This window comes from Barbus barbus, assembly GCF_936440315.1.
Source record: "Barbus barbus genome assembly, chromosome: 44".
Taxonomy (NCBI): Eukaryota; Metazoa; Chordata; class Actinopteri; order Cypriniformes; family Cyprinidae; genus Barbus; species Barbus barbus.
Genome location: NC_136722.1, coordinates 17,316,145 through 17,330,234, shown reverse-complemented (window position 1 = coordinate 17,330,234; position 14,090 = coordinate 17,316,145). Strand labels below are relative to the sequence as shown.

Genomic DNA, 14,090 nt, shown 5'->3' with positions numbered 1-14,090 from the left:
CTAAAGGTCAGTGGTGAAGGGTGAAAGTTGTGGCAGGTCCTCTGTTCACTGGCATGTCGCGGCGCATGTTTATAGCAGTGATTGGCCTGCTTCCAGCAGAGTGAAACCTTAACCCCTGTCTCCATCCCTGGGGAGGCTGTTGGAGCAGAGGGGATTTGGTGTGGACTGTTGGTTTCTTTGAGGCTTGTTGAACTGTGGGAGTATTACGACTTAATTTCCTTTACACTGTGAAGATATAGATCTAGACCATCATGTCTTTGTGTATCAGGATGCAGAGACGCTAGAGGTGGAGACCAAGCGGTTTGAAGACCTAGAGTTTCAACAGCTGGAACGAGAGAGTCGCCAGGATGAGGAGAAAGAGACTCAGACCCAACATATTCTCAGGGAGATCGCAGAACACCAGAGGAGCACAGTCACACGGAAGGTGAGTTTCCTGTTGGTGCCTTCAAGTTATCCTGGCAAGTTTTTACTTATGAGTAAGAACTTTATCTGCATTTAAATGATTTGATGGACAGAAAGAGAACAGGCTTTTATACGGCTTATATAAAGAACAAATGAATCCATACTAATTAACTTCTACACTGTTTTTCTATTTGACTCGTCTCCAAAGTTGAGACTCAAACAGAATCTGTAAATATGATCATTCCAACATGTTTATATGTGTGACATCTTTAGGAGAGGCTGCTGGCTCTGAAGAAACAGTACACCCAGATTTCCCAGCAGGCTCAGAGGGACAAAGACAACTTTGTGAAGGAAAAGAACAATCTTCAGATGATGCTACAGCGGGTATGTCCGTGTAATATTACTACATAGCCATGGTATACTGCCTTTTTTGCACCCTTAATTGAAAGCTGTTATTGGTGCTTCTGAATCATGACAGGCTTTCTTGTTTTTTCCCAGGAAAAAGAGAATCTCGCCAACTTGGAGAAGAAATATTCTGAGCTCACTGGGGCATTGGGTTTCCCTGTCAGTCCCATCAGTATGAAGGAGGTACGTCTGACTGGATTGTGTGTGCTATGTGAATTTCTTCTCTTGACATCCTCTCTTGGACTGCATATGTGTTATGGGCCTGAGCACTTCAACCATGTGTGGCTGCCCCAAAAGGTTATTATAACACCATGAATGGATCTACAGTAAATAAGGACGTCTTCACTATGATGGCTTTTCGCCCATCACGACCCTTGCAACCTGGAAATCTTTAGTTGCAGAGAGTTGTTTGTGCTTCCTCACCGTGGAAACAGGGTCTTTTTCCCCTGTATTCCAGGATTGCTTCCAGTTGGCTGATGTGTGTCCACCTCATAGTGAATTTTGCCATGCCCACAAAACCCTGTCTCCACTTCCTGCTGACCTCCTGATGTTTTCTTCTCTTCTTTCCTCTCTGACTATCAAAAATGCTGAGGTAACGCTCTAGCAGTGTGCATGCAAGACAATGTTTGTTGCTTGTTTCCTGCTTTCCAAAATGCCTCCTAACATGCCGCTTCTCAGGGTAGTTAAGTTTATAATGCTCTTAAAATAACCTCTAATTATTTTCTCTTTTGCTGGTTTATCAGTGCTTTAAATTCCTTGGAGGTTTTTGCTTGGATCCCTTAAACATTAACTGAATTATTTATTTAATAAAAAAAATACTTTTTATTTTTATTTTACTAATTCATCTGTTATTTATTTTTTTTAATGTAATTTTTTATTTCAATACATTTTTATATTTTTTCTTTGTGATTTATGTGTTTTTTTTATTTTAAATTATTTATTTATTTATTTATTTTTCCCAAATTTGGGATTTATCTGTTATTAATATGCTTGTCATTAATCATTTTAACCTACCTGAATGTATGTTTTTTCCTATTCACCCCTCTTCCCCCCCATTTTCGAATGGTTTGTTCCAGGGCTATGTTACAGTCAATGAGATCAATGAGCTGTACTCTCAGTTGGGGGTAGATCCCACCCCAGCCCCCCTCCCCACCCAAGTCCAGTCCTCTCCTGGCGCCCCTTCCACAGGGACTGACCCCAGCCCTGACCCCAGTCCTGCGGAGAGCACTGCCCTGCCGGGAGAGGGCGAGGTGTGTGATCAGGATAGTTTATGTGTGTTAGGAATTAAGCGTGTCCAGGATTTAGTTTGGATTTAGTGTGCACATGCCATGTATTTGAAAGTGAGTGAAGGTCATGTTACATGGTCACTGTAGGATTTCAAGGTATTTGTATTGTGTGAATGATTTATTATTTGATTCCCTTTCTCCGATTCTTTTTAAATTAAAGGGGTCATATCATTCATACAAATATAATAATGTTAATAATAATTATTATAATTTATTTAATTTATTTGAGTTCCCTTTTAATTTTCACAGTATCCTACTATATAATAATAATTATTATATTATTATATAATTAAATATATTACTAATAATATAATCATTTATAAAAATCAGTTTATTCATAATTTTTTTTACATTAATTCATAATTTTGCCCCTTTAGCATAAAACATCAAAGCAAATTAAAAAAAATTATGATACATCCCCTTTAAGCAAACTATAGCCCACCTTCTTCTCGCATCCTTATTTTCTGATTTTCTCTTTTCCTTTCTTTGTCAAAGCACTCTCCCTCTTCCTGTCCACTGTCGTCCTCCATCCCCACTTCCTGTTTCACTGCATGCTCTCGTCCCAATTCTAAACCTCCCTCTGTGCACTGGCCTGAAGACCTGGTCACCTTCCTCAACCCTTCTCCTCCTCCTCCTCCTCCTCCTCTACCTGCCAAAAAACAGCGCCGTCACATGCAGGTAAACCCTGCGAGTATGTATGCATGTATGAGTGCAATTATTAGAGACATTTCTTACCTGTTAACTGTATGCACCAAGGGTCTGAGAGAAGAATTGACAATAAAGCAGACTTGACTTGACTTGACTTACCTTTAACCTTCTGTTCTTTAGCATTTTCGCACCCTAGAAGAAAGGAAGCGGTACGGTAAGGAAGGCGGGCCTCATTTGAGTGACACTCTTCCTCGGAAGAAGACCCAGCCCACCATAACCCCACAGTTTACCTGTGCCACCCTGGGTCGTAACATACCCTCTAAAGTAAGAATACATTATACATTTACATATTTACTCATTTGCATTTTATTGTATTTATATACAGTTTGTTATGTTGTCTTAAATGCATAGTGGGCTATTTATTTATTTATTTTTATTTCAGTTAAATTTTTATATGGCCTTTTTTTAATTTTCATTTTAAAAATTGTATTAAACTTTTATTTTATAAAAGTAAGAATACATTATACATTTGCATATTTACATAGAAGTCACTAATGTGCATTTTATGCACTTATATAGAGTTTGTTATAGTCTTAAAGGGGTCATATGATGCAATTTCATGCTTTCCTTTGTCTTTGGAGTGTTACAAGCTGTTTGTGCATGTATAAGATCTGCAAAGTTGCAAAGATTAAAGTCTCAAACCCAAAGAGATATTATTTATAAAAGTTAAGACTCTGCCACACCTTCCTAAAACGGCTCAAAACACGCCCCCACATGCCTACGTCACGGTGTGGGAAGATTTGCATAACACCGCCCAAACGTATACTTAATGAAAGAGGGCATAACTTTTATTCTCGCTGTAGTATTGTTGTTGACGCCACCATGTCGTGGAGACACTGTGTGTTTCGTTGTGAAGCGAAAGTACTTGGTTTGGCCTTCCAAATGAGTACACAACTAAAAATCAATGGTTAAGTTATATTTACAACACTGTTCCAGAACAGTACAATGTAAATATCCGAGTGTGTGCAGCGCATTTTACTGAGAACTGTTTCCTGAACCTGGGAGAGAGTAGTCTATAATGTGAACACTATGAATGACTGTGAACAGCAATTCCAATGTCGCAAGGACAGTCTGGTTCTTCTGACTCACAGCCTGTAAGTACGTTTCGATATTTAAAGAATTTGCTACTGACTATTCAAACGTGAGTTTTGAGCAGGGTAGTGTAGTGCTTGTTTGGCGTTTCTATGATCACAAATGCAGACATGGTGTTATGTTTACGTGGCGCAACGTGTAAAAAGACCGTATGAGTCATTATAATCAGTAATTATGTCCTCACTGAATGCAACAAATGCCTCGTTTATAGCGGGCTTTATTGTTTTAATCTCGTCTAGCCGGGACACGGCATCACAACATGGTAAGGGGCGTAACATTTCCGTCACACGCTTGAGGTATTCGGCCAATCACAACACACTGGATAGCTGGCGAATCAGAGCACGCCTCGCTTCTCTAGAATGATGAGCTTTGTAAAAATCGGCGTGTTTCAGAAAGGCAGAGCATAGAGGAGCAACAATGATATACAGTATGTGGAATTTTTTTTTTTTTTTTTACCTCGAACCACGTAAACACATTGCATTACACCAAATAATGTTCTTTTTAGCAACATCATATGACCCCTTTAAATGTACAGTGGCAAAAACATCCTGTTCAATTCCAAGGACCGAAAAAATATGTACTGGATGATTGTTTACTATGTATTCAGTATTTTGTTGGCATTTATGAAATTTAACCAATGTCTGTGTTTGTCACAATGATATTACTCATAATAAAAAAATATATGTAAAAAAATTTTATAATTAAAAAATATTAAATATTGTTTGGCAATTATGTTTCCCGAAGACTATCCGGTTTTGTAATATCTTATGTAGTAACCTTTTAGTTCCTGGCATACTTTATAATGTTTTATGAAAAAATATCTGTAAATGTTGCTGTTTATTATTGTATTGTTTTGGTGAATTTAAGTTTGTTTTGATAAAATTAATTATAAATAATTTTTCCTTGTTCATTTAGTTGCAAAGTTTTAAGTTTTGCAAATATTATCTTCTTGGGTAATATAATATAATATAATGCAATGTAATAAAAAAATGGAAAATATCCAGATATTTTTAACTATACACTAGTTTTTTTTTGTTTTTTTTAAGAAATTAATATATTTAATTGGCAGGCTACATTGAAAATGTATCAAAATTGACAGTAAAGACATTTATAATTTTACAAAATTTTAATTTTATAATTTTTCAAAAACCACCCTCCTGACCTCAAATTTTTTAATGATACTGTATGTATGAAGTAAAAACTCGCTCTAACATCACCCCCTGTGTTTAGTCTCATCCACCTTTAGCTCAAAGCTCCAGCTGTGGGAGTGTGTTGAACCGAGCCCTTGCCATCTCCCCTAAAGAGACACACATGGATGCACACCGCCTGCACAAGGGTAGGGCTCTCCACCTCAAAAACACACTGTTTAAAATATACAGTGTTATTATGTAGCATTACATCATACACATCAAAAGTGATGCTTTATAAGTCAAACGTTACCTAATCTTGAATTACTTTCCTGGAGGCAAATCTAAGAAAGGTACAATAGTCTGCTTACAGTAGTCTCGATTGCCTGTTATATAATTTCTATTCAAATAATGTCAAAGTCTCTTAGCGTGTCCTCTCTGGCGAAGAATGTCCTCCTTTGGGAGACATTCATTGCCTCGGTCATTGGCTGATATCAACCACACTCTCATTGCTATTAATGTGTCTGGTCTCACGGAAATGAAGAAACCTGTAGCGTTTGACTCCCCAGGGCCGTTTATGGGTCTTATTGGACGAGGTTGAATCTTGTATGAAATAATGCCGCTATTTTATACACATTACAAAGCCATGAGAAGATTTATTTCATACAGTGGTGTGATGTTATTCTAGTAATTCAGTCCTGCATGATGAGGTGTGTCTGTAGTCATTTGTTTTTGTTTTATTTCTATTCGTAGACTTTATTATGTCACCCTGCTGTTTATGGTCTAGAGATCTGATAGTGGGTGTTTATGGGTATTCTGACAGGAATGAGCCATGGCCTCTATAAAATTCCTCAGAAATTCCTCTGCAGAATATACAAAGTTTAGGTGCGGCCAGGTGCGAAATCTTTGACCCTCAAGCGAATTTCCCTATCGCATTCAAACGACTGCGAAATTTTCAGAACCACGGTAAATGTAACCTCACCTTTCTTTTTTCAACCTTTTCAGCATCGAGAGAAACAGCCACTCCGGGTATATGACCTCACCTTTCTTGAAATGAAAAGAATTCATTACCCAGCATGCAACACCACCACGGTCACACAGTTGTTTGTGTAGAAACTCTGTAACCATTGCCACATTAAGGCTCTGGATCATCAAAACAAGCCAATCAATACCAATTAAAATGGTCCTTATAAGGACTTGATGTCCTCCAATAGGAAACGTTTGTTCCATCTGGGTGGAAACTTTTTGCATTTATTTATTTGTTTTGTGAAGATAGTGGAAGAATGTTGGGATGATGACAGGAAATGCCTCCATTCTATTTTTCAAACAAATATCTGACATGATGGGATTATTTGTGAACTTTCTTTTTAATTCCATAGCTTTGATTGTTAAATCACTAAAGCTTTTTTTGAATATGTGAGCATTATGAGTTTACTGTTGTAGATGAAAAGCTTGACTGTATTGTCAGATGGTTTATCTGAAGGTCCCTAGGGTCGGATCATCAGAGAGGCAGGTCTTTGCTTTTTCTCGATGTGGTTGATGTTATCAAAGTTGTAGTGGAGTCGAGTCTCATATCCTCTGAGATAATTCTAGCAGTTCTAGCTACAAGTTAAACAGTGTATCTTCAGGAGACAGCATCTGAATCGATATTAAGCGCAAATATATGAATCCATCTCTTTGTTCTGGACTTGTTGCTGAAGAAGGGCATCATAAGGGGCTATTATAAGGTATTTTCTTACATACACTACCATTCAAAAGTTTGGGGTCAGTAAGATTTAATGTTTTTGAAAGTTTCATATGCTCACCTGAGCTGCATTCATTTGACCAAAAACACAGGAAAGTAGTGAAATTATTAGAATTTTAAATGTTTAAACTGTTTTAATTCTAATCGATTTTAAAATGGAATTTATTCCTATGATAGCAAAGCTGAATTTTCAGCATTACTCCAGACTTCAGTGTGATCTTTTGGAAATCGTTCTAATATGCTAATTTGGTGCTCATGAAACATTTCTTATTATCATTATTCATACAATTTTTGTGGAAACTGTGATATACTCTTTGACAAAAATAAAATAGAATGGCGTTTATTTGAAATATAAACTTTTGTAATATTATAAATGCCCTTACTGTCACTTTCGATTTTCGAATTTAATGTATCCTTGTTGTAAAAGTATTCTTTTTTTTTTTTTTTTAAATCTTACCCTAAACTTTTGAACAGTAGTGTGTGTTGTCAGGATATTATTGCACGGTGGCTGGTCTTTGTGAGCACAGTCAAGGGCCCCAGGGTGCCCCGGGCAGTGCCTGGCCAGAGGACACTGAGCTGGGCAGCAGGAATGGAGAATCTGCTCCTGGGAGTGATGCTGCACTCTCAGGTAAAGCTGAGATAGCCCTGAAAACAGGAAGGAAGAGTCATGTGGTGTTATTTCATAGTGTTCATTATTGCTAAATTCATGTTTTCTTTGATTGGTTGGCATGTTTCTCAGGGCACAGTCAGCAGCACATTGGCGAGGAGCACCGAACTCGGTTGATTGATCTCGGAGGCCGCGCATCCTCACAAACCAATGTCTACCTAGACTCCTTTGGTTACCAAGATAACGGCCGTGCCTTTGATACGCTGAGTGTGGACAGCTCAGATAGCATGGAAACCAGCATTTCTGCCTGTTCGCCCGACAACGTCTCCAGGTGAGGGAGTGCTTTTTGTTTTTTTTTTGTTTTGTCTTCTGTCTGGGTCTGACAAAACCTTTGTTTGGATGCATCTGGGGATTTTAGGAAAAGCTATTTATATAGTGAGTATATATAAACTTCCTTTAGAAGTTTCAGTGTTCTTTATTAATTTTAAGAATTTAGTTTCAGCAAGGATGCTGGGGAAAAAAGCTGCACAACATTTTTAAAAACTGATAATTAGAATTGTTTCTTGCAAAAATCTGCATATTTTTGATCAAGTAATCGCAGCCTTGTTAAGCCTAAGAGACTTCTATCAAAAACAACATTTTACCGACCCCAAACATCTGAATGGTGGTTTAAATTTCATTATAAATAAAAACATATACGGTATATATAAAGAGTACTTATATTATATAAAAACAGTAGAAATCTATTGTATGTCCCCACTTAGATTCAGACTGTAGTGTTTCTCCAGATCTACAGACGGATCATATAAACTCATGACACATACCATGTCTTTGTAATTGAAAACATTTCCACAGCTCCTATTGTAGTTCAAGCCAAGAGTTCTGTCTGGGGTACAGTGAATGAAATATTGAGAACAAAGGCAACGTGTGAGGAAAGAATAGAGAGAAAGACAGAGCAACTGAAATCCTGGAACAGTATTTGAATGCTCTGCTGATTGGTCTCATGTAGGTTACCATAAACCTCAAGTCTGTTTGAAAGTGACTAGTTGAAGACCTTAGTGAAAAGACTTTGACAGATGAGACCACATGAGGTCATTACTCAGAGCGATGTGTGGTTATGCTGTGTGCGTGTGTGCGTGTGTGTGTGTGTGTGCTGGAGAGAGCAGATTGGCACTTGTGTAATTTGAGTGGTTTGCTTGAATACTGTGAGTTCTGAGGGGCCCGAGAAGGACCGTTGGTACCCCCTCCTCTGCTCCGGGAATGGATCCACTCAGGTTACAGCAGGAACAGTTAGAGGAAACTGATTCAGAGTTTCTTCCCCCCAGTTTGAATGTAATCAGCCGCAGAGCGCGGGTTCAGGCTGTTCTTGGGTCTTTGTGTGTAATGTTCCACTTCTTTCTACTGGTTCTTTGGGTTCTAAATCAGGAATGACCTCTGTTCATCTCCGGCATCACTGGTAAGATACCATAAAGATGAAAGAACTGATTGATGGACATGAGAGGAATACAATGTGTGCAGAGGAACGGAAAAGATGGAAACAAGGTGGCCAGATGTTATGGCATGGCGATCAGATGGAACAACATAGAAGATGATGAACAAAATCATTTATTTGTTTTATTCATTTTAAATCTGTTATAGACATAATGGAGCAGGTTTTGCATGATGGGTTTGTTGTTTGCATGATAGGATTGTCTTGATTTGAATTTTGGATCATCTTTGAATTGCATCGTCAGTTGTGAATTAACAACAAAGAGTCAAAAAATCTTTTGTAAACCTGCTATAAGAACTATAAAGTCTTCTTCATCATTCATGCAGAGGCATCTTGTTAATGACTGACAGCTGTCCATCACCAGATTCCAAAACAAAACCAGTCAATTTCAGCACGTTCGTAGAAACATCTAGAAAAATCAAATTACTTTGCATGCAAGACTGGCACAGTAATTAGAAATCTATTTGACAGCTATGAAGTCCTCAGTATCTGCTCAGTGAATTTTGATTAGTCCCCCTGTTTAATATTTGCATAAGTTGTGATTGGTCTTTTCATCCTTCCATCTATCTAACAATCAATAGTCAACTTGTCAACTCTTAAACAGAGTTATGTGTTGATTCTTATTTGCAAATCTGACAGAAAATTATGCACGCTAATTGACTGCTTTTAATTTATGCAAAACCAGTTAGGCTTCAACTTTGCTCAGTTCTTTTGTAGTTTGCAAGAACTGTCGTTGCCATTGTCCGTTATCGGTTACTGGAAAGTGTATTATTGGAGAGTATGTTTTGTTTTATGGACAGCTGTTTTGGTAATGCCAGTAATGACAAAAGGAACGATATGGGGTTTGACGTGGAAGATGATTCCCATATATTCTTTACAGGTGAAGGTTTTAAGGATGATATTGCGGAGCCAAGCAGTGAGGTGAAGGTTTCAGGGGGAAATTTTAAGTTTTACTGAAAGGAGGGGCTGGTCAGATCTATTCCACGTGTTCTTTTGAAGTGTAAATGGAAAGCATCAGACGTCAGACTGTGGGCTGCATTCTCTATGCTTGGACTGTTAATGTGTTCCAGTGCTGACCAGCTTTATTGGTTCCTTCTGTATTCTCCAGCTTATACATACATGCCAATGCACATACGACATGTTTACATTTGCAAGTGTATGCATTCTTCTCACATGCTTGATTTCTTTGGTGTAGCATTTGCTCTGAAAAGTAAAATGTAATTCCTTTTCACACATTTTTTTTCTGCAGCGCCAGCACCTCCAATGTTTCCAAGATCGAGGCGATGGAACGTCTTCTTCAGGAGTCTCAGGCAGAGAAGCACCGGCTCCTGGAACACAGGGTAATGAAACGGCCACACAAACCTGCAACTTCTTGCTATCAGTTTCACAATCCTGTCTTTCGGCACGCCATAAACCCAAATGAACCCCATTTGGCTTCACGGATCTTAAACCGTGAGCTTGTTTGCTCTGTTAGAAGTTTCTCGGTCAGCCATAAACGGCAACAAATTCGGCTTGAAATGCAGGAACGCTGTGGGAAACAAGTCGTTCTTTCTGTTTCTTATGTCATTCATGGGAGTTTAGGCTGGAACAGAGAGTACTAATTGTGTGCAGCTTTAAAAAGCAACTTGTTTCGGTACAAAACCGTGTCATTTGTATGTGTCTCAGGAGAGAGAGATGGAGAATAAGAGCAGGGCTCTTGAAGAGGAGAGGAGACGGCGAGAAGAGCTAGAAAAACGGCTGCAAGAAGAAACCAGCAGGAGGCATAAACTCATCGAGAGAGAGGTGAAACTTCGTGAGAAACAGAGAGCACAGGTGAGTTCTGTGCTAAGACATGCCTCGCTAACAAACATCTAACTTTAAGCATCTTTGTTTTATAACTTGCCCCGTAACGTCACAGACATAACCTAAAACCATATACGAATATGCTAACAACTGCATAGTAACATGCTAAAACACTCAGAACACTTTAGCAACCACATAAGACCAAACTAGAAAATGTAAACATCTAGTTTAGATCGATTAACGCACAATGTCCTATACTGTATGTGACCCTTCCACAGTCTCGTCCCCTCACACGCTACCTACCTGTAAGAAAAGACGATTTCGACCTTCGTGGCCACATCGATTCGGCTGGCCACAACACAGAGACTTGTTACCATGTCTCCATCACAGAGAAAACCTGCAGGGGCTTCCTCATTAAGATGGGCGGCAAAATCAAAACCTGGAAGAAGCGCTGGTTTGTCTTTGACCGTAACCGCAGGACCCTGAGCTACTATGCAGGTGATTTTTCCCTTCACTTATTCACTCATGAAGTTGGTCGATTGAAATTATATCAATATTGATTTTTGTGCTTTTTATATGGTTTCAGATAAACATGAGGCCAAACTGAAAGGAGTGATTTATTTCCAGGCCATAGAGGAAGTATATTATGACCACTTAAAGAGTGCCCACAAGGTACTTTTCCTCTGCAACTGATAAATATCAATATAATAAACTGTATATACTGTGTTTACAGTCATTTTTAGCTTTGATTTAATTAATAAATTCAAATAAAATATTTAATTTAAATCATTTTAATATTTAAATGTTCTTTTTAGTGTCATTTCAAATATAGCTTAACGTTTGATATTTTTGATTTTATAATTTAATGAAATGAATTATTAATAACATGCATTTTATTAAACATTTAACATTTAAAATAATTAATAACAGCTAACATTTGCCTATGACATTTATTATGAAAACTATAAATGGCTAATGTTCAGTGATGTTTTACTGACTTTTAAAATAAAGTCAAGTCTCTAATAAGATAATTATTGTTATTTATTATTTAATAAACAAGGATAAATGAAATAAGATGATTAATGAAAAAATACGATTTTTCTTTTAATTCATGGGTGTCTAGTCCTGCTCCTGGAGGGCCATTGTTCTGTAAAGTTTAGCTCCAATGCCATTTAAACACACCTGAACCCTCTTATCAAGGTCTTAAAAGACATCCTAGAAACTTCTAGGCAGGTTTGTTGAGGCAAGCTGGAGCTAAACTCTGCAGGACAGTGGCCCTCCAGGACCAAAGTGTGGACTCCCGTTTTAATGTTTCAGTGCTGTCCCCTAGAGGCCAAACTGTACTCTTACCCCTCTCTCTCCTTCTCGCTTTCTCAGAGTCCAAACCCTTCACTTACGTTCAGTGTGAAGACTCATGACCGCGTCTACTACATGGTGGCGCCCTCTCCAGAAGCTATGAGAATATGGATGGACGTTATCGTAACGGGGGCAGAGGGATACACTCAGTTCATGATTTAGATGTTGTCTGTAGGCAGAGAAGGAATAACATGTGGAGTGTGTGGACCCAAAAACCACTGGACTTGATCTGCACTCTTTCACATGCTGGTTTCAGTATTGATTCCCACAAACGCTGGACTGATTTTATTATTTTTGCGTTCGTATCAGTTTTTCAATCTCAATCCACAGTATTGAAGCTTTTCTCTTTGCTGCCTTTATATTTTTTTATGCAACATGAACTTTTATTTGGCGGCCCAGATAATGGAATGGAGCACATATCCTATAATTTTGTGTGTATGGCATTTCGTCTGTCTGATTGTGTGAAGAGAGAAAGACGTGTTAAATTATATTTAGTGCCAGTGTTGTCACGTTGTGTGTGGTCTGTTTGCTACACATTATGATAGAAACACCTGTCAGCTGTTCTGCCAAAGATGAAATGCACACTGACCACACACTATAGAGTTTATGTATAGATGCGTGTGTTGGTGTTTGCCAGTGCCTTCAGTTCTATATTATACTGATATATGCCTTTATACTCCACAGTCAAATTAATCAAAGGTGCTATAAGCTATTTTAACACTAGTTATTCATTACAAAAGTCTTACAACTTACAGATCACTAAAGCTGCTTGCCGTTCAGGTATTACACAGGATAAAACATCCTCTGTTTTGAATTATACTACACTAATTTTTTTTATAATACTTGATTATTTTATTGCATATGTAACTTTTGCATTTTTATGAACTGTATTCAATGCTTTTGGCCCGTTTTTAGGCTATGATTACTTGTATTTGGTTTGACGTCAGCAGAAAACGAAAAATGTATTTGATTCCTAGAATTAAGCTTCAGGTAAAGCCAGTACAACAATGCAACATGTCATTGATTTCCTAATGTTTGTGTGGTTTTATCAGTTCAAGTCCAATCAGACTGTATTTGAAGTTTAATTTCATTACCACCAGCAGGAGGCGACAGCCATGCTGAACATGTTAGCCATAAGCTTTTATCTGTGAATTAGCCAGTAGTCTGTTTTGAATATTGTTCATATTCATTTGAGACGTATATTTATAACATTTTTTACCATGCATGCACCTTTATTTTTGCATATGTATATTGTTTATGATCTGTCTACATGATAAACATTTGACTATGTCCTGTGAGTATATAGTCATTCATCTAGACCTTGTTCCCCACAGGCAAACAAGTCACGCTGGACTGAAATCAAATTAAGGATTTGAGTAGTAACAGGGTGGTGAGTAGATTAGTCAGTTTGTTCAGGATTACTGCATAGATTGAGTGTTTTTCCAGGTCTGATTACTTATAAATTCGCTTTGCACTCCAAAGGATGCTAGATAAACAGATGTTCTACACATTAGAATATTTACATGCACATCATTTAGGCCTAAACATCCTCCAAGCAGGGGTGTGCGTGAGTGTTGAGCCCTGCAGGCCTGCTCTAATTTTTCATGTACAGCCTTGTTAGGATGTGAAAGCTGGGTTTAGGTTGTCTGACATCATCCTTTCTATGATTAATGTCCTATATTTGGTTTTCATTTGTGGGAATACTGTCCTTTACTTGTCCTTCATTTTGAGCGAAGACCGTGTATGCAGGATTGTCCCGTGAGGAGGTGCAAACTCGAGCTAAGCAAATAATTTGTCAGTTCCCTTTAAAACCACACTTTCTTAGAAAGGTGTTTGGGCCGCAGTGTTCCCAATAAAACATCCTGTTTCCATCTACGTCCTTTGTGTGGTCAATCATCTCCCTCTTTAGTTTCCCCCAATTTCTCGCTCTTGTTGTTTTGGCAAAATTTCTTTCATAGCTCTCCCTGCAATGAGATGCGTGCGAACACACTTGTGTGCACTCGCCTCTGGCACGATAATAACATTAATGTATTGAACTCGTCCTAATATATTAGAGGGGGAAGGATGCCATGTTGTCAAGCATTGACCTAAG

General features: G+C 38.1%; 1 protein-coding gene across 9 annotated transcripts in view; it reads left to right on the top strand.

Annotated features, from left to right (window-relative positions):
- The window catches only part of phldb2b (pleckstrin homology-like domain, family B, member 2b), a 49,047-nt gene extending 35,175 nt beyond the window's left edge, over positions 1-13,872 (top strand). For 6 of the 9 annotated variants that reach the window (XM_079406970.1, XM_079406973.1, XM_079406971.1 and 3 more), the window contains 11 exons: positions 269-424; positions 676-786; positions 901-990; positions 2,922-3,065; positions 5,124-5,229; positions 7,504-7,702; positions 10,110-10,200; positions 10,526-10,672; positions 10,921-11,140; positions 11,229-11,314; positions 12,020-13,868. In XM_079406970.1, the coding sequence (XP_079263096.1) occupies positions 269-424; positions 676-786; positions 901-990; positions 2,922-3,065; positions 5,124-5,229; positions 7,504-7,702; positions 10,110-10,200; positions 10,526-10,672; positions 10,921-11,140; positions 11,229-11,314; positions 12,020-12,160 (1,491 nt within the window). In that variant the 3' untranslated portion in view covers positions 12,161-13,868. Of the gene's footprint in view, positions 1-268; positions 425-675; positions 787-900; positions 991-1,883; positions 2,058-2,921; positions 3,066-5,123; positions 5,230-7,503; positions 7,703-10,109; positions 10,201-10,525; positions 10,673-10,920; positions 11,141-11,228; positions 11,315-12,019 lie in introns of all 9 variants that reach the window. The other 3 variants (XM_079406969.1, XM_079406968.1, XM_079406966.1) reach the window with 2 other exon arrangements.
- Positions 13,873-14,090: the final 218 nt, after the last annotated feature.